At 36.7% G+C, this 18,778-nt stretch overlaps 1 protein-coding gene across 3 annotated transcripts in view; it reads right to left on the bottom strand.

The window, feature by feature from the left end:
• The window catches only part of LOC114146972 (contactin-associated protein-like 4), a 108,701-nt gene that overhangs the window by 11,858 nt on the left and 78,065 nt on the right, over positions 1-18,778 (bottom strand). For all 3 annotated transcript variants that reach the window (XR_003595996.1, XM_028021446.1, XM_028021445.1), the window contains exons 18-22: positions 16,451-16,669; positions 8,404-8,643; positions 4,231-4,455; positions 2,140-2,273; positions 800-887 (exon numbers count right to left, since the gene is read on the bottom strand). Coding sequence is in view for 2 of the 3 variants with exons in the window: in XM_028021446.1 (XP_027877247.1) it covers positions 800-887; positions 2,140-2,273; positions 4,231-4,455; positions 8,404-8,643; positions 16,451-16,669 (906 nt within the window). In the remaining variant the exon portion in view is untranslated. The remainder of the gene's footprint in view (positions 1-799; positions 888-2,139; positions 2,274-4,230; positions 4,456-8,403; positions 8,644-16,450; positions 16,670-18,778) is intronic.

Raw genomic sequence — 18,778 nt, 5'->3', positions numbered from 1 at the left:
GTGCAGGCAGATTATCTACAAAATATCATTAGATCTGTCACTCGCTACAAATGTGCGCAAAATTGTATCGATTTTTCAGCTGATGTCTAAAAACACAATTGCAGCGTTTCCATTAAAGAGGCAGTATAATGTATTTTTCAGACATATTGTAACAACTACAAAAATCAAATATGATTTAAAAGAAATTTGACCCAATTTAAAAACTCCAAATCATTCTGAAACTCCACCTTTAGAAAATCATCACATTAACCATCTAACTACATTTTTACCAGTGTTTCATTGAGAAGTAGCTCATATAATGAACTCAGCAGATATGCAGTTCCACTAGTTGTGTGTATGCTGTAATATTTAGTAACAAAAAAGTGGACTATAAACAATTTTAAGAAATAGCTAATAGAAAAAGAAACTCTCAAAATACTATTTTAAAATATAACACAGTTTGGCTTTTTGGAAGAAAAATCTAAAAAGGATAATTTGCTGCAGAATGAGGTTGAAAACTTTTAGTGGATTTAGGCAACAAAAGTCTAAAATTATACTAGAATCTGCGTTTCATTGCTCAGCAGAAAGAATCTAGAAGCAAACACAAAACTCATAGAAAATGAATTTGTGTGGGTGGATTTATCTTCACTTTTTGTTTCAACCTCAAACTTTTCTCTCAAATCATCTGGATTAGTCCTGCTGGTAACGTATATATTTACCTCTCAGAGCTGAGAGAAAAACAAGGCCAAGCAGCCCAGAGTTTGAGCTAACGAGTCAAAGTGTTTTTTAACCAAATGGATCTTCATCCATCCTGACTTACCCGGCACTCGGCCCAGAACGAGAGACCTGAGCCTGCCAAGTTCTCTAGCGAAGCTCAGGTTGAAGTCCTCTCTGGCGTTATCATCGACCTGATGGAAAATAAAAAGAATAATGCTCAGTATTTATGGTAAAGAAAAAGGTTGAAGATCATTTTTATCTGAAAGGAGAGAAAAACACCTCAAACATGAGGAGATTTAAAAGTAAATCTGCTGTAGGAGATAATTTTCTCCACAATCACTTCAAGCCTCCTGCTTTCTATTGCAGAACACTAAAGATAAAAACAATTCACAATGATATAAACGGATAAGAAGGGGCTCATATTTCACCGATTCCTTACAAACGGCATGAATCAGGAGGCTGCACCAGAGCAAGACGAGGTCACCTTCTTATTTATCTCACTATGTTTATAATTACACACACACACTGGCTGCTGCTTAGATGCATTTCCCCTCGTATATCATCCGAGGTTGTTAACAAGATCTGTGATTCAGTAAGCCCAGATATGATTAGGAAGCTTCATATTTCATGGCTTTCGGCTGCTCTGTCGGAGTTTCTTCCAGGAAGTGACACGTTAGTACTGAGCGGAGCTTCAGGAATAAAACGCACCTTGGTTCTTCGTTGGACTTTTGCATAATTTTAAGTGTCCTTGAGATATGAATCTCACTGCCAAACGAAGGCTGAACAGGTTTAACATTAATTAGCCTTATATCTCGTTAACAACGATTCGTCCTCCACCTCATCTGAATGTTAAAAACAGAACGGAAATTTACTTCATGTGATAAGTCATTAAAAAACATGTTGCGCCATAATACATCTTTTCCATCCTTTGCCTCAGTAATCCGGTAGTTTATCGTGTGAAATGCATAAAGAAAATTACCTCATCCAAGTGTAAAAACTTTCCAGATATTTTACTTTGGAAAGCTGAGATGAACCAAGATTTTTAGCACTTCTTCATATGTTCAACAACAACAATAACATACATATTATTTTTAAATAACAGCTAATACTATGCTGCCCTCTGCAGCTATGTTTTTGACGTAATAATATAACATGATGTAAAGCTAATAAAATATCTGTTTTACATGATACCAACCTTTTTTTTTTTAAAACACTAGTTAGTTTTTATAATTTTGTTTTTAGAAGCCATTGTGGAAGGTCCAAAGAGACGCCGGTTGCAGACCTTTGATCTAGTCCAACTTCTGGTTTCCGGGTAAATTATCTCAGCGAAGCTTTGATGTGTTTTGCAGAGTTTGTGGCGTAGAAGCAGAAAGAGAGGAAGCTCTACGGGGATCCAGGTGCTGCTCGGTGTTTGTGCGTTACACACTAATGAGGCGGTTTTACCTGCATGGACACAGAGTCGGCCGACCTCCTGATGGTAACGGCGTGCAGCAGCCCGTTGGCCAGCCCCCTCATGCTGCTCCTCAGCACCTCTGCAGCTCTGCCGCTGTCAAGCTTGTACCTCAGCTCCAGCTCATCTTCACAAGCAAGACAAAACAAAGAAACTATTTAAATCTCCAAAACCAGAGATGTTTTCTCTTCTGTGAGAAGGCGGCCTTGTTGTTTTTTGAGTCTTTTCGCCAACAGACTAGGATTATGTGTTTAATTTGTTTGATAACTGCTGGATTAGGAGGATAATTCCCTCTCAATATCAGAGTGGATTTATTTCTTCTAAAGAGGAGATTTAACAAAAACACTTTGGTCATTACTGAGAGCTTTAGCTGAAACCAAATACTTTCAAGAGAATATTTCTCTACAACAGTCTTTCTCAAACTGCCCCTAGTGGTCAGCATGGGACTGCATGTAAATGACAATTTATTTGTCGTGACTTGAGCTCAAAATGAGGCAAATAAATGGCTGATTACGAAATGGCTGTGGTTAATAATAATAATGGATAGCTAGGTTAGAACTGGGTCATTCCAAAGAAAACGGAAAGAAAACAAAGTCAGAATTACTTATAAGATCGGAGGAAACCATTTCAGACCTGCTGAGAGTTTTGCTTTGTCGTTCATGAACAATTCGATTCTTTTGAACGAGTCTCAGTTGGTGAGAACTGTTCTTTAGTTTTTTACAACTTTTCTTGCTTATAAGAAAGCATAATCAGCACGTGCTGATCACGTGTTCGGACCTATTGTTATTTTTATCTAATTCAAAGTGATTTAATTGGTGATTAAATGCAATTGACAGAAATGTGTGGATAATTTTTATATTTAAAAGAGCAGAAGATTTTTGTTTCTGCCAAAGCCAGTCAAGTTTACCTTTCTTTTACTGTGCAAATAGTCCTAAAACATTAATAATGCACACAGCACAACTTCTTTTTTTGATTTCCATGTGTTTGACATCATTGGAAATCTTAGAATTAAAAACTTTCAGAATCTGTAAACGTCCCAGACTTGTTCATGGTTTTGTTGCAGCCGGTCACATTTACCAAGCAGCATCACCGTTCTCTTTAGGATGAACAAATAAAAAAACAACAATAAGCGCATTAAGAGAGTAATATTCTAACTTCAGGTTGTATATGTGAAAATGTTGTGTTATTGTTTGTTAAATGGGTTAAGTGGTTCTCTGCCTGAAAAGTATTAGATAATGATCAACCTACCTGATGCTGCTACATTAATTTAAAATGAATAGATAATCAGTAAAACTCTTGTGTTTGAGCTCCAGTGTTTTTATCTGGAGTCTTGGTTATCTGAAGGCAAAACAAGAAAAAAACTCCTAATTGGTTGTTTTACTTTTAGGATGTCAGCACAAAATCGTAATGCCTCACTTCCTATCAGCTTCCTTAAGTGATTAACAGCAGGAAAAAAATCTATTAACAGCAAATGAAGCTGCAAACTGCCATCCGCGTTAGACTCCTGAATAATGAAAGGCTGAAGTTGAACTTCTGGACATATTTTACAGATAAAACAAGTTTCCAGTCGTTTCTTTAAGTGGCTTCTCTTTTCTACAGCACTTGACTTCAAGAAAAAAAGAACAAAAACCGTTTCTATGAAATATGTGAACTAAACAATTGCTTTCTAAAACTTACAGGTTACTATCAGAACGTTACAAAGGAAAGAAAATTACAAAAAAGAGCAAAAACAAGTATTTACAGGTTACTTTTACAGAACTTGAAGTTTACGAATTATTTCTGAATAAGTTATTCATTTATTTCATTCTCCAGAATGAAAACTCACTTATAGAGTCAAAAGTAATGAAAACAACATGAAGAAAATCCTTCAGACTTTCCAATAACATTCTTTAATTAGATTTTGTCCAAAATTTTATTTACTGCTTAAGAAATTTAATGAAGAATATGTTTAAATATTTAAATATTTAGAAAAAAATTATTTAATTTATGATGTAACAATTTATTCACTGTATAACTGTATTTTGTATAATTTATCCTTTACATTCGACCGTGGCCCTCTGTTGGAATGACCTCCTGACCCTTACCGTGCCTGTTGATGAGCAGAGCTAGATACTCGTTGAAGTGGTTGCTGACGTGGAGCAGCAGCGCCGGACTCTGAGTCGTCCTGAAGCTCAGAGAGACGTTTTCTCCTCTGGGAAGCGGGTCAGAGTAGATGGAGGAGGGCAGGTCGCTGCTGTTTCTGCTCAGCTCGTCGGGCTCTTTGAAGGCGTAGCTGATCGACGTCCCAGATTTAAAGTCGGCTGACACCTCTGGAAAAGAGAGAGGAGATCCCTTCAGAGGGAGGCGTCTGGTTTCCTGATGCCCCACAGAAAAACAGCCAGCTTAATGTCAGATTTTATTTCAACATACAAAGATTTAATGTTTGATGTTTAAAGGGGACCTATTATGCAAAATTCACAATTTGGAGGTTTTTATACTTCTTTTGGGTCTCAATGGCTTCTAAAAAAACATCCTAAACATCTAAAAATATAAATCCAGCTGTTTAGTGGCATTTTCGAAAACCTCCCAATTGTTAAGTCACACTGAGTGGTTACCTAGCAACCCCAGTACAGTGGAGTTCCGCCCGTTACCTAGCAACCCAAGTTGAGCTCAAGCACGTTTTACCAATACATATGCCGCTGGAAATGACAAGTGTTTTGTTGTTGACTTACCATTCAGGAATCGTTTACTGCATTCTTGTTGGTCGTGCAGGAGGCTCCACTACTGCTTTTCAAAGACGTACCGTTGTATAATTGTGTGTCTGTTTGCAGACATTTTCACGTGTGAGTGTAACTGTGCTGCTTACTTTCCCTCCCTCAGGCTGATTACTCATTATCCTCACCTGTACTGTGCTGCTCTCTATTTAAACAGCAGCCTGTCACCAGCTCAGTGCGAGATTGTCTGTTGCCCCGTCACAGCTCTCAAGCCCTGATTCAAGTCCGAGGAGTTTCTGGTTTTCTGATCCTGCCTGTTTTTGACCACTGCTTTTGCCTAGTCCTTACAACTTTGAGAAGAGTTTCTGACCTCCTGTTGCTGAACCTTGCCTGCCTCTGACCCTGCCTCCAGTTTATTGAATATCGGATTTTCCTTGCCTGACCCTGGGCCGTTTTGACTACTGAGCCTCTGGTTGGATATTTGTCCCATTCTCCACCCACCCAACCTTCCCAAGGCTGGATTCTCGGCCCCTGTGGATTCCCCATTCCTGACCCACCAGTGTAACCACAGCCTGCGGAACCCCTTCAACACCATCTCATTATTTCTAATAAAACGGGTCATTTGTCTTGGCTACGTATTGGGTTCTGGCTGATTTTACTTAAAGGTCACAAAAATCTCATTATCTAAGAATGATTTCATCCAAAAAGTGTAATGAACATGTTTTGTATCGATCAAAGACGCATCCTAACTTGTAACAGGTCAAATTTAATTTAGATTTTTATCAATTTCTCTCTTAACTAATAGGAGAAAAGTTAATTTTCCAGGATTTTCAGAAGTGGCGTTCCTCCTGCAAAACGTTTAGCTGAGGTATTGCTGACATTTTGAGAACAGGTTTAATAACCTCAGTGTCTCTGACTCATTGTTCAGTGCTGTTATTCAGCCTCTAATTTACAGTTCTGGCCAGGCAGTAATTAAACGTAAATTAACTAAAAAGGTCATGTTGTTTATTAGATTTTTAAAAACCTCTCTCGCGCTTGCTAGGGATGACTTAATACAAGACCCTTTAATACATGTGGAGTCGGTACCATGTGGATTCAGTTGTTTTAATATATGAAATATGATATTGCAATCATATTTTCTTCAGACTTCCATGTCTAAAATAAGGACACTGGGGCCTGCAGATATAGGTCGAAATAAAATCGAAGTATAAAACCAACATTTAGTTTAAAAATAATCCCTTTAAAATCAGTGAACAGAATACAGTATGAAATTAATTAATTACGTCCATGTTCAACGTTTACACTGACACTTGAATATGGCTGCAAGCAGATTTGAAACTATACACCCATACTTGTTAGAAAAGCAGAACTTGAGCCCTCTGCACAACCAACAAGAATGCAGAAAGCAGTTTCTAGATACTAGATATAAATACACAATTTTTACACATGCACTTGAAAATGGCTGCAGACATGTAGCCTCTAGAAACTGTTTTCTGCATTCTTGTTTATGTGCAGAAAGCTCCACTTCTGCTTTTCTAACATGCACTGTCGTGTACATGTACAGCCATTTTCACATACGAGTGCAAACGTTGAGTTAGGGGGCGTGGCCAGCAGCAATTTATTTGGATCTAAGGTGATAGAGACCCAAGAACATCTCAAAATCAGCAGAACTGACTAAAATCACTTCATCCAAGAATGATTTTGTGCACAAAATATGATAAACAAGTCTTGTATCCCCATAGATCCTGTGCTAAGATGTCATTTTGACTTTATAATGTACATGTAATCATGTTTATATCATGTTTTCAGGGAAGTAAAACAGGTCAGTAGGGTTTGATTGATATATTTTTGCCCTTAGTAATGTAAAATGAAACCATTGCATAAAAACTACCCATTAAATTTACACGACTTGTCTTAGTCTGATATAAAATTCAGTTTGATGATCTGAAACATGTATATTTGACAAAAAGTCAAAATAGTTTAAGCAGTTTAACGCAGCTTGTAGGAATACGACGTGTGACTGTTGAGTGAAAGAAAAGTTTTCTTAAGGCTATTTGAAAGCTTTTTAAGCATAAAACTGTGTTTTCTGTGTGAAATATTAAGCAGTGAGTGCGTCAGTGTGACTCACACTGGGTGTGTATCAGCATGTCAATAGTCGGTGGGCGGGGGGTTAAGAGGGTCCTTTCAAAGCGCAGAGACGGCTCAACTCTCCAGTTAAAGGACTTACGGACGGTCAGAATAACAATGCATTGTTATTCTCTTTGCTCTCAGTGGGTGAAGCAGCAGAGACGCACCACCACCCACCTTCTGAAACAGAGGTGAAGTCGACCAAAAATCTGTTCTGTGAATATAAAATCTGTTCTATCAGCTCCAACCGAAACCAGTTGGTTGGTTTCACATCTTTATGGTTTTCACACGTTTCTTCTATTCAGAGAATCTGTGTTAATTCATTCGGCTTTACAGGTGGGGAGTTGACACATTTAAGGAAGCTTTAAGAGGGATTTTATGACTTTTTTTTCTCAGGAGATAAATGCCAAATTAGTGCAAAATAAATAAATCAATTAGGTTATTATCAAAAAGCTCATTTATCTCAGTAACTTCATCACTAAGTAAAACATAAATTGTTTAAACACAGATTACTGATTTCAAGTCTTTATTACAATTAGTTATGATCTGCTGGGGGTGCGGCTAAATAAAAAGTTAGTTGCGCTCATCATAAAAATTACTTCTAATAGTAAAGTGCAACATTTACACAGTATTTAGCAGAAGCTAATGCTAAAGCGCTAACTTCAATTCAAATCATACCTGCCTTTGAAAGACTACAACCCTCGAGTACCAATGTCATTTTGACTTTATAATGTACATGTAATCATGTTTATATCATGTTTTCTACTGTCCCTGTTTTAATTTGTTCATGCATGTTTCTTTTTTGAAATGAAGTTATTGGATGGGAATGATGGGGAAAGAACATGAGGAGAGGAAATGGAACTGCTGCATTAGCATTCTTCACTCCCTTCAAAATAAGAGGATGAATATAAAACATCTAACTACTTGATGAGTTCTTAACAGATGATAACCAAAACATCAATGCAAATGTTGAAGTTTATTCAACTGACAGTTTACAAAACAGCCAAATAAATTAGCACTTTATGTTTTCAAAGTTAGCATATGCGCTAAAGAGCTAAATGAAAAATTAGCTCTGCTATTTGCAGATCAGCTAATTAGCTGCATTTATGATTTTCAGCTTAAAGCTAATGAATTATAATATTTCCTAAGGAAAAAAAGACATTTTAATACAGACAAGCGGGCTTAATGAGAAGTATGTTTAAGACCTGCTTAAAAATAATTTTCAAAATTTTAATCTGACAAAATTAGCCTCACCAGAATGCATTTTCTAATTTATTGAATATGACTGTGACAGCCAAGCTTTGCTTGGGGCCATGTACCTGAAAATATCTCATATAAATAAATATAGCAGATTTGCAAGGGAGTACATGTACTTTAGCACAGATATCACATGTCCAAAGCATTATCTGCACTTATTATTTATACATAGATTTATACCAGTTTGGCAGAAGACTCCAGTGTAAGCTGACAGGCTGCAGTCGCAGTGGAACCCAGCGGCTCTCTCCACACAGCGGCCCTGGTTCTGGCACAGCGAGCCGTAGCTGCTGCAGTGACCCGGGCAGCCGGGCCGAACGCCGGGCGTGATCTTTGCCCTTTCCTCCAGGTCCAGAGTAACACCGTTCAGCTGCAGAGCGCGGATGCAGCCTCTGAAACCCCTCTGCCTGGACGCCGTGCCTCCTGAAAACAAAAAATATTCAGAAAATAAAACTACAGGTTGTTGAAATTAAAGATTCAGCGAACTAACGTCTTTTCTCAGATGTTTCTGTGGAATTTAATTCAAAATTATTTTTGGTAAATTTGCCTATTCATAGATCTTTTTCATAAGTTGCAGTCCCATCGACAAGATAATTGCACAATTTGATATTTCAAAAAATATATGAAATAAATTTTTTCCCTTAAGCAAAAAAAAATTTGCTTAAGGGAATGTTGATAAAATGTTTTCTTGATAGTAGGAGGTGTTATTTTGGCCGTATCGAAATTGGTTCGAAAAGCTGCAATGGAAACACTCAAGCCAGATGATCGACAACCAGATGTTGCCGCTGACGCAAACCACAAAGAAGTAGGCAACAGGAAGTAGTTGGAGGACAATATTGTGGCATGGTTTTTAATAATTTATCACGTGAACAAACTTATTCAATGATTTTAATCACATTTCTTATTTACTAAAAACACAGCAATTATGAACTTGTGTTTTCAACAGTAGTGGAATATTGACAAATTTTTTGCGCAAATTAGGAATAGAAACACAGCTACAGAGTATAAAGTTGAACTACTTAGACGGAAAGCTGTTGACACGCTATTGGCTAGTGTTCGCAAAGCAGCCAATCCAAGAGCTGCATTTATTTTCCTTGCAGCTGATTGGCTGTATGATTAAAAACAGAGATAAAGAAAACTGTAAGGAAAACTCCCCAAAACATTAAGAGACTTTTAATAAGCCTAAAAGAAAGTCTTACAAGCAAAATAAGACGGTAATGGTTGAAGAGTTTTGGATAATACTGCATGTTATGCAAGTGAATAAAATGAAAATGTCCCCTTGGTTTTATTTGAGCACATTCAAAGAAGCAGCAAACTTTCACAGATTCGCCAATAAATGCAAAAAGAAGCAGATTTTGTTTCTGCTTTGTTTGCAAAAGCGACTCAAAAAGTTTCATTTTGCTCAGAGGAAAACTTTTGCAGCTGAAAATGTAGCAATCAGAAAAGTGAGGAAGTTTTCCTTTTCATTCAGATGGGTTTCTGTTGTTGTTCAAACATGGCAACCTTTCAAAGCAGAGATCAGGAGCTGAAGCTTTTATTGTCCTCGAAGTACAAACTCATGAAGCAGCTGTTTGCTCCCTGAGGTTCAACATGACAGCTTCTTATTTTCACACCAATAAATCACAGAGTGACTCTCCCACAGTGTGCGCTCTGATATTACTCATAAATTATTAAAGCAGCAAAACCCCAGACAGAAAACCTCCTTCAACATCTAGTCTGAGAAAACACAATGAAAGCAGTTTATTACAAAATGACCAGCATTAATGCATGGAAAGATAAATCATTGTGACACTGATCCTCTTTAACGTGCACCAATCAGGCTTTTTATGCAAATATCAACAGAATTTCATCAGTGTCAGAATCACAGCTACCGTTATCCAGCTTTCTGCATAATTATTCAGATAATTAAGCTGCAAATTCACCTGTTCACTTCCACTGTTCCCAGAAGAGCAACTAACACAGTTCCTAACACATGCAAAAAAATTCATATTTACAGATTTAATGAAACATTTCTTTCAATTCTAGGGTTTAACGTACCAGGATATAAAAAAAACAAAAAAACAATCTGGCTTTAAAGGGTTTTAAATGAATTTAAACTTTTCATTTAGATGTTTAAAAATAATGTTTTTATGGTCTTGCTGAAACAACACAACACAAATATGCGCAAAACTTTTTCGATATTCTGTTAACGTTGGGAAAAAAACAATTTTGAAACTGCCATTAAATGAATGTAATTAAAACCACAGGTGAATATGTTCGTCCATGCAGTAATTAATCAAAAATCAGATGGATTTTTGATTAATTACCTCCCTGCCCCCATTCTCATGCAGATGGCAATGGACCTTACCAGAGGGGCCGCTTTTCATTGGCTGATGCCCATTCTACGTGGTCACGTGCGCGGCCGTCTCACAAACACAATTAGCTTCCTGTTAGCTAAGTACAGCATAAAGGTAGAACTGATTCAACTTCTACACCTTGAAGCCTGTCTGCTACACAGTCTTACGTTAGCTAAACAGATCAATATGCAATGTGTCTGTATCTGACATACACTAAAGATTTTATTTTAGCAGAAAAGGCTTTGGACTAAACTGTTAACTCGTGTTAGCCACGTTAGCATCAAGTACAGCTAGTCAATCAACCATCGCTGTGTTCAGGGAAGCGCTGATTAATAATTGAGAAATAAATATCAAGCCTGGAAACTTGATATCATAACGGACTGAATGTTATGTTTTTAACGTCTTTGCTGGTCTTGCGGGGCGCAGGCGGTTGCCACGGTAACAGGTGTGCTTAAACTACAAAGAGAGAGAAACAGTAAAAAGGTAGGAGTGGTTTTGAGTTGATCACCTGTTCGGGTTATTTTACCTTTGTTTACCTTTGCTGTGGCGCATTACAGCCGCTGTAGTTTCTAAACGTTGGACTAATTACCTCGTTCGTTTGTGAGTTTACGTCATTCACAACAAACATCACATAGAACAAATATATTTCATAAAATTATAACAAACAAAAGGCTTCTACCGAGGTAATTATGTGAAATTAAATTAATTATATCCCAACTTCAGAAGATTTGCCTTTACCTTTCCAGAGCTCTTTGGTTCCTCCCATCAGTCTGTAGCTTCTCATATTGAGGTCATCAAACCAAATATCAGATCTACCATAACTGACTGACACCTGCTGGCCTCAGGTTTGCAACCAGCTTGTGACTGAGAAACCAGTAACCTCCTCCCAGATGATGACATGAACTTGTTAGTTCCTCTGTCCATTGTAGTAGCTGATATATTGTGAAAATCCGGTAGAAATGATGCACTAATCGAGTCATGTTTACATAGAAACAACGAGCCGCGAGGCTTTGTTTGAGACTTCAGGTCACGTGGGTCGGTTGTGGGCGGAGCTTGGAAAGGTCCATTGCAGCTCAGGGAAAAGGAGGAGGAGACAAATTTTTTCACAGATTATCTCTCTCCTATTATACTGTCGCAATAGTTTTAACAAATATGTAATAAAACATATTTTTGTGAAAGTTTAAGACTTTTACAAGAGAATCTTTCTTAAAATTCAAATTGGGGCAATTTTATAGTCAATGGAGACACAGCTAGACAAATTTTAACTACACATAAGTGGTTTAATGGCTGCAAATGAACCTTTAAATTTTTTAAGGGAAGGCTTTATGTTTTATATATTTTTGTTATCTTTGTTGTAATGTTATTTCCTGATCAAAAAACATAACTGGATTTTTGTCTTGATTCTTTCATGCATGTTTTAGGAATCTTAAAATTTTTTGTGGCAACCATTCAAGATGACTAAACATTTATTTCTACAAAGAATGGAGAAACAATGTTCTGATGAGTAAGAGCTTCTTAAAGAGACAGAGGCCCAATTTCTAGGCGCTAAATTGCAAAGTCAAATTTCTTTAAAATTATGTTTAGCATATATTTCTACAACAACTGAAGGTAATATTGTTACTTGATTGTGCTACAACATGGCACTTAGTGGTTGGAAAATGTGTAATATCGCCCCTTTATGCCTCATAGATGTTTTACCTAATGTAGAAATTAAAAAGGAAGATTTAATAAACAAGTCCTCTGATATACATTTACATTATCATATGACTTTTTCAGCTTTTAGGACCATAAAACATCAACCTGAGGTTCATTTATTGCTTATACGGGTGGATTTCTACATTAAGATGAAATTTCTAGTGCATCAGTAGGAAAAGTGAGGGAATGACAGCAATCTTTGTTCTGTTTTACATATTTTTTCTGTGCAAATTAATTTCTGTGCACATGGCTGGCTAATTGCCTTGGAGTGCCTTTTACATTTAAATGATTTATTTTAGATTTCACAAGGAAAAACCATGAAGCTGAGATATAAAAAATCATTGAAAATCAACCCTGAGGCTGAACATATCAGATGTCTGCAGATGATTGTAGTTAGCATCAGATCACAGCTGTGTTTTTGTTGAACGTGTGCAATTTCATCAATAACCACATACCTTTTAACACAGCTGCTCATATTTCATACAACAATCCACTCGAGGAAACTGCAAGGCTTTGAAGCCTCAGAAACTCTTCACTTGACCTTGTTAATGTTCAAGAACCAAGAAATATCTCATCTCATTTTCTGTCAGTAAAGAATCTTTTAGCAGAGCCGAAAGGATAAACGTGTGATTAAACGCACCGCCAACGATCTCAGTCAGTCTGCACACATTACCGGACGATCTAACCAAATATCTGTTGGTAAAATGAAAATGACAGCGACAATTGTGAATATGCAACTAAAAGAAGGAATTTAAAGCCAAGAAGCATTGTGGGAATAAAGCAAAGCAGAGAAAGGAGTGAAGAAAATACAGATAAAACGTCTGTGAGTGATCAAAGCTGCAGTTCTGGACAGACAGAGATAACCGTGTCTGCAGTGGGAGCACATCTGTTATTATGAAGGATGAAACTAAAGTTGGTAGATATCCAGAGAAGAAAATAACCAGCTGATTAATAACACTGTGCACCAATCTGATGGCTGAATAACATAAACAAAAGATTAAAAACAATAACTATCTATGTTGTTGAGCTCATATGTCTACTTATTCAATAATTTGAGAGCAAAAACTGCCTTAGAATTGAAAATGTAGTTTATTTTTATGATATACAGTTTTTGATTAAAATGTGATTCTTTGCGATTAATAAATTAATTACAGACTCTGAAAATGACGTGATTAAAAACTGTGATCAGGTTGCACCATATCCGTGTATGTGCATTTTTAATATACTTATAATATTGTATAAAAATGCTAAAGTGATTAAATAAAAATTCTGTAAATTGTGCCAATTTTTAGTCAATTAACTGATTAATTGTCTGACTAATCGATTAAATAAACAATTACTAGATGTTTTTCAGTATTTTAAGCTTAAGATTCCCAGAATTTGATGCTGTTTATTTTTTTTAAAGAGCATAAACTTTATAAAAACATTTTAAAACACCAAAACAAAGCTGGAGGATTGTCTGGAAAGCTTCACAGTGGAAACAACACTGAGCTCATTTCTTACTGCGGCAGATTTTAGCACCAATCAGAAGCAGCGGTGCAATGTCGGTTCTGAATCCATGCAAGGCAATAACACGGCTTATTAATCAAAACAATAGACTACACTGCCATGTAAAACAGAGCAGGATTACGGCCTATAAATACAGCTGATGAATAAACACAAGAAGACACAGCATCTTATAACTCAAACAATGGAATAGTTTGCAGTCTTGTAAATACAATTCATGTACTGAAATATATTTAAACAACAGCATTAAGGAGACCAAACTTAAATAACCCAACGTTTAGTTTTACATAACTCATGTCAGTGGGGAGGAACAGCCTGCAGATTAATTAGCTGCACAGAGAGAAATGCCTGTTCTCCCAGGAGTGGCTTCTTTAGCAGGACAGTTCATTCGATGTGAATCTTTTTTTGGTGAATCATAAACTAAGTTATTTCAGAAAAGTTTAGGAGATTTTGGTTTAGACTGCGGTTTGTGTGTTTGAAAACATTTTGTGAAACCACGCAAGGTGCCACTTATGTTTTAATTTTTTGGGAGGGGATTTGCTCCAAAGTTACAATACAGGAAATGTTCAGTGGTCTTCATTTAAAGAAAACAATAAGAACACTTAAAAAACAATTAGTTTCTCCATTTATCCAAGTTTTCTGACTTGAAATTTGGAAATATTGATCACTTAGATTTGTTTTTTTTAAAACTTATCTTTAAGATTACTGTGATGAGATTTAACAGAATAATACAATTGACAACATATTATATTATTATTATTATATATTATTATAGTATTATAAAGTTTTTGTGGTCAGAAACTACTGTCTCTTTCTTATTGTGCCCTACAAAAGTATTCAAACCATTTCCTTTAGTATGACAGGTGACAAACCAACACAAAATCTAGCAAAGTTTTTAAGCAATAAATTAGTTCAAATAAAAATCTGAGAAGTAAATCAAAGATATGTAGACCCTTTTATTATGATACCCCTAAATAAAATCCAGTGTAACCAATTTCCTTTAAATGTAAGAGAACCAACCCTTACAATATGTACTGAAATTTGTAGTTCCAAAGTGACAAAATGAGAAATAAAATCAAGTGGAGAGAATATTTTAGCAAAGCACTCCATATACAGGGCCTCCATATGTCTTAATGTTTATCTGGACTCAATTTCCCAGCATTCTCAGCACTGTCTTAACCACTGCTAATGAGTGAGCTGTAAAACGTTATGCAGTGTTCTTCTCACAAGCAAAACAGAAGGGATTTTCAGGCATTTAACCAAATTTTAGGAACTGAGTTTGCCCTTAAGAGTGCAGTATAAGTAAAGTTCAGACCATTTTACTAAACTTTATTATTAGCCTGTAATAATTTTAAATAATCTTATGTGAACATATGAGAATGTGATAAAATTATCAACTCAAATACTTATAAGTTGAGAATTGAACAACTTTTGGTGAAGTAGGAATGTAATAAAATGAAACCCAAACAATCTCGTATTAGCCCAGCTATTGTACTTAGAATAACATAAGGAGGAGTGATTAGGGTTAACTTCAGTGTGGTAGCCTCGGGTAACAAGTTAATAATTTAATTGCAGCGTCTGCTTGTTTACAACACTGATGCTAATTTCTTCTGGTTTCAGTAAATTTTTTTCGGGCTCCATCTGTTCGTAAGTGTGTGCAGGGTTAACGGCTCTGCGGACGCTTACATCTGTTAACCCAGCAAAAGAAAAACAGAGCTGCATCTGACCTGGAAAGACTAAGAATAAAATAAAAATATACATATTTATCATGTTATAATCTCTTCACATCTTTTCAGTTTTTTATATTATACTATACAGTAAACATCAAATATTGTTACCGGAAGTACTTTTCCTTTCTACCAACTGTAACTATTGATATTAATAAATATTTTTTAAAAGTATTTAGAAAAGAATTGCATCAGCAATAAAACCAGCTGATTAGTAGTGCTAGAGTTCCTTGGGTTGCTAGGTAACGGCCGAAAGTTCGCTGGGGTCACTAGGTGAAGGGCAGTAGCTGCTGGCTTGTGACCTATGGTTAACTTATATTGGATTTTTAGCAAGGTATGCTGCCAAAAACATTATCTTATGTTTAAGTTATGTTAACATTTTGCCAAAAACTGGCTGGGTGTTCTCTTACGACGCTTAGGCTGGTTTTAGAAGCAGCATAGACCCAAACGGAAGTACAAAATCATGCAAAACGTGAATTTTTCATAATAGGAACCCTTTAAAATAAACCAGTGCCTTATTAACTACAAAAAATTAACTTTCCACATCTGAGTAACCAAAGTGACCTTAAATATACAACAAACATTTGAAAACTTGGTAAAACCAGTCGGTTTGTTTTAGAAAAGTCTTTGCATGAACTGCCATGAAGCTGATCTGTTCTACATGGTACAAGGGATTTTTTCATAAAGTGACTCCTGCCGTTAACATGTATGTGAAACAGAGAGATTTAGTGTTGGGAAAAACAGGCTAAAAGCTTTCAGCAGATGTGGTGAACCTCAAATTTCCTGGAGATCACAGAAGATATTGTGTGAGAAAATAAACAGTAGATTAGATTTATATCCAGGAAGCGTTCAGTGGAGAGATATGAGATGGTGAAAAGCTCGAGAGAATTAAAGGATAAAGAGATCAAAAGCCACAGACACTACAGCTGAGGAAGAGAAATGAGGGGACAAACGAGCCGTCCTCACCTATAAAGAGCTGGCTGTTGAGCTGCAGGTGGATGTGTCCGTCAGCTGGAGCCTCCTGGGTGGCGACTGGAAGGTCGTCCAGACGGAGCGACGCCTCCTTCACGTTCCGCTCGGCTCGGATGCGATGCCACCGGTCGTCGTTGAGCGGGTAACTCGACTCAACGCTAACCTCCAGTGGGCCGTTTCCAACATCGAAGGAGAAAACAACCTGAGTGGAAGCTGAAATGATAATGAAAAAAAGAGATGTTAAAGCTAAAGACGCAAAGAAGCAGAGGCTCAGGAACTGAACCCTGTGGAATCCCGCATTAAAACTGCAGTACGTAACGTTCATAAAGAATATGTGTTTTACATTTTTGTCAAAACTGTCGCCGTGTTGTGGCAGTATAATATGAGACAGATAATCTAAAGAAATGCTCCAAAAACAACCAATAAAAACCAGGAGGACGGTCTTAGTGCTGTCAATCAATTTCATGTACTCGCTGCTAAATGTGCTAATGGCAGAAAAACAACTTACTGTCACAGAAAACCCGTTTCATCATTGTCGTCATTGGCTATGCTAATTGGTACTCATAAAAAGCTGCGCCACATGGAGGGTGATTGACAGCAGTAATGCCCGCCTCTTGGCTCTGATTGGTTGGTTCTAACTTTTTCAGGAACATGAAATAATGTATTAAATCATAAAATAATTAAAACTAGATTTTCAAATTAGATCAATATGTTTAACTGAAGCACATGTAATTAATTCTATATTCAATCAATTCTTTTTTATATCCAGTTCTACTAGATTAATGACACAATTAAATAATTATTTGATAAGTGTTATTTATTATAATTTGGCACAATACTTAATGTTTTTATTTTAAATTAGATGTTAAAATAGTCACTTTACAGTCACATAAACAGTTTAAATTTAACAAATCTAGGAAATGCTGATCTAATTCCTTCATTTTTATCAGCAGCAGAGACATAAAATACATTTATTCTAATATTCTTTGCTGTAATAGAACAATTTGTGACAATAACTCATGATTGAAATCAAGTAATTTTGTTAAATAAAAGTATTCTACACATACTACTGTTATCCTGACCTCCAAAAGTAAAACTATTAGATGAAATCCAACAATACAAGACATGAAAGAGAACAGAGAGTGAAGTGAGAGTAAGAGAAGGAACTAGCAGAGACTGAATGAACCAGAGGGCAATTTATCCTGAGGAGAGATGATTAATGGACCGAGATAGAGTGAGAGCAGCTGAGTGAATAACTGAGAACAGAGACAGAGGGAATCTAAAAGGAAAGAAATGCAGAACACTAGCAGGGACAAATAATACGCCTAGTCAGGAGGTGCCGCCATAAGCAACAGATTAAAAGGTTCACATAATGAGCTAAAAACGAAAAACAATAATGAAACATGGGCCCAATGTTTTCCCCTTGTGAATCACTTCTAAGAGCTGAACAGTTGGCAGCATTGTTGCCTTGCAGTAAGAAAGTCCTGGGACTGAATCTTTCTGCATGGAGTTTGCATGTTTCATGGTTGTGGTTACCTTTGTTCTTGCATCTTTTCCTACCAGAGTTCTCCTTCCACTCAACTTTCTATGAATTCGATATAACTTTTACACACTAAATTTCAAGCCACTATCATCAAAATTACAAGAAATAATGGCTTGAATTATTTAAGTCTATGTGAAAACAAAGGTATCCATCTTCTACTTCAGCTGAGATCTACAGAAAGATTACTTGACCACATGGGTTTTATTTAGGGTGTTTTCACACGTGATAGTCCAGTAGATTTGGTTCAATTGGGGACAAAAGTTGCAACATTTGTTATATTTTCAGCTGCTGCGGTTTGTTTCACAATGTCCTGTCAAAAGAACTAAACACTTTGAAAAACCTGTTCCCCTCCTCTCCTTTGGGGGCGCTGCACCAAAAATAACTGAAGGAAAGCCTCAGAATAAGATACTTAGCACAACTTTCTTCTTCACAAAACATAAACAAAAATGCAGCATCAGATTTTCGTGGCTATTCTCAAAAGGCCAAGAGTCATTTCTCCCGCTAGCGCTAGACTCTCATGGTTGTTTTGGTTGAATTTACCCAGAATGCCCTTCACTGTAGTGCACTTCCTGCTTTTGGAGTGATCTCCAGTCCACTTGGCATTCACATACGCATTCAGACTGCACCAGAGTTTACTTTAACCAAAATGAAACCTTATTTATTGGTCCACAACAGAGTTAGATTGCACATTCACACCTCTGGAAAGAGGTTCCGCAGCATCCGGTGCAGGTCCACCAGGTTCCGAAACAGCTTTTTCCCACTTGCCATCAGATTGCTGA

This window comes from Xiphophorus couchianus, chromosome 6 (genome assembly GCF_001444195.1).
Source record: "Xiphophorus couchianus chromosome 6, X_couchianus-1.0, whole genome shotgun sequence".
Taxonomy (NCBI): Eukaryota; Metazoa; Chordata; class Actinopteri; order Cyprinodontiformes; family Poeciliidae; genus Xiphophorus; species Xiphophorus couchianus.
Note: the sequence above shows the minus strand (reverse complement) of the source record. Positions and strands in the feature narration are given on the sequence as shown.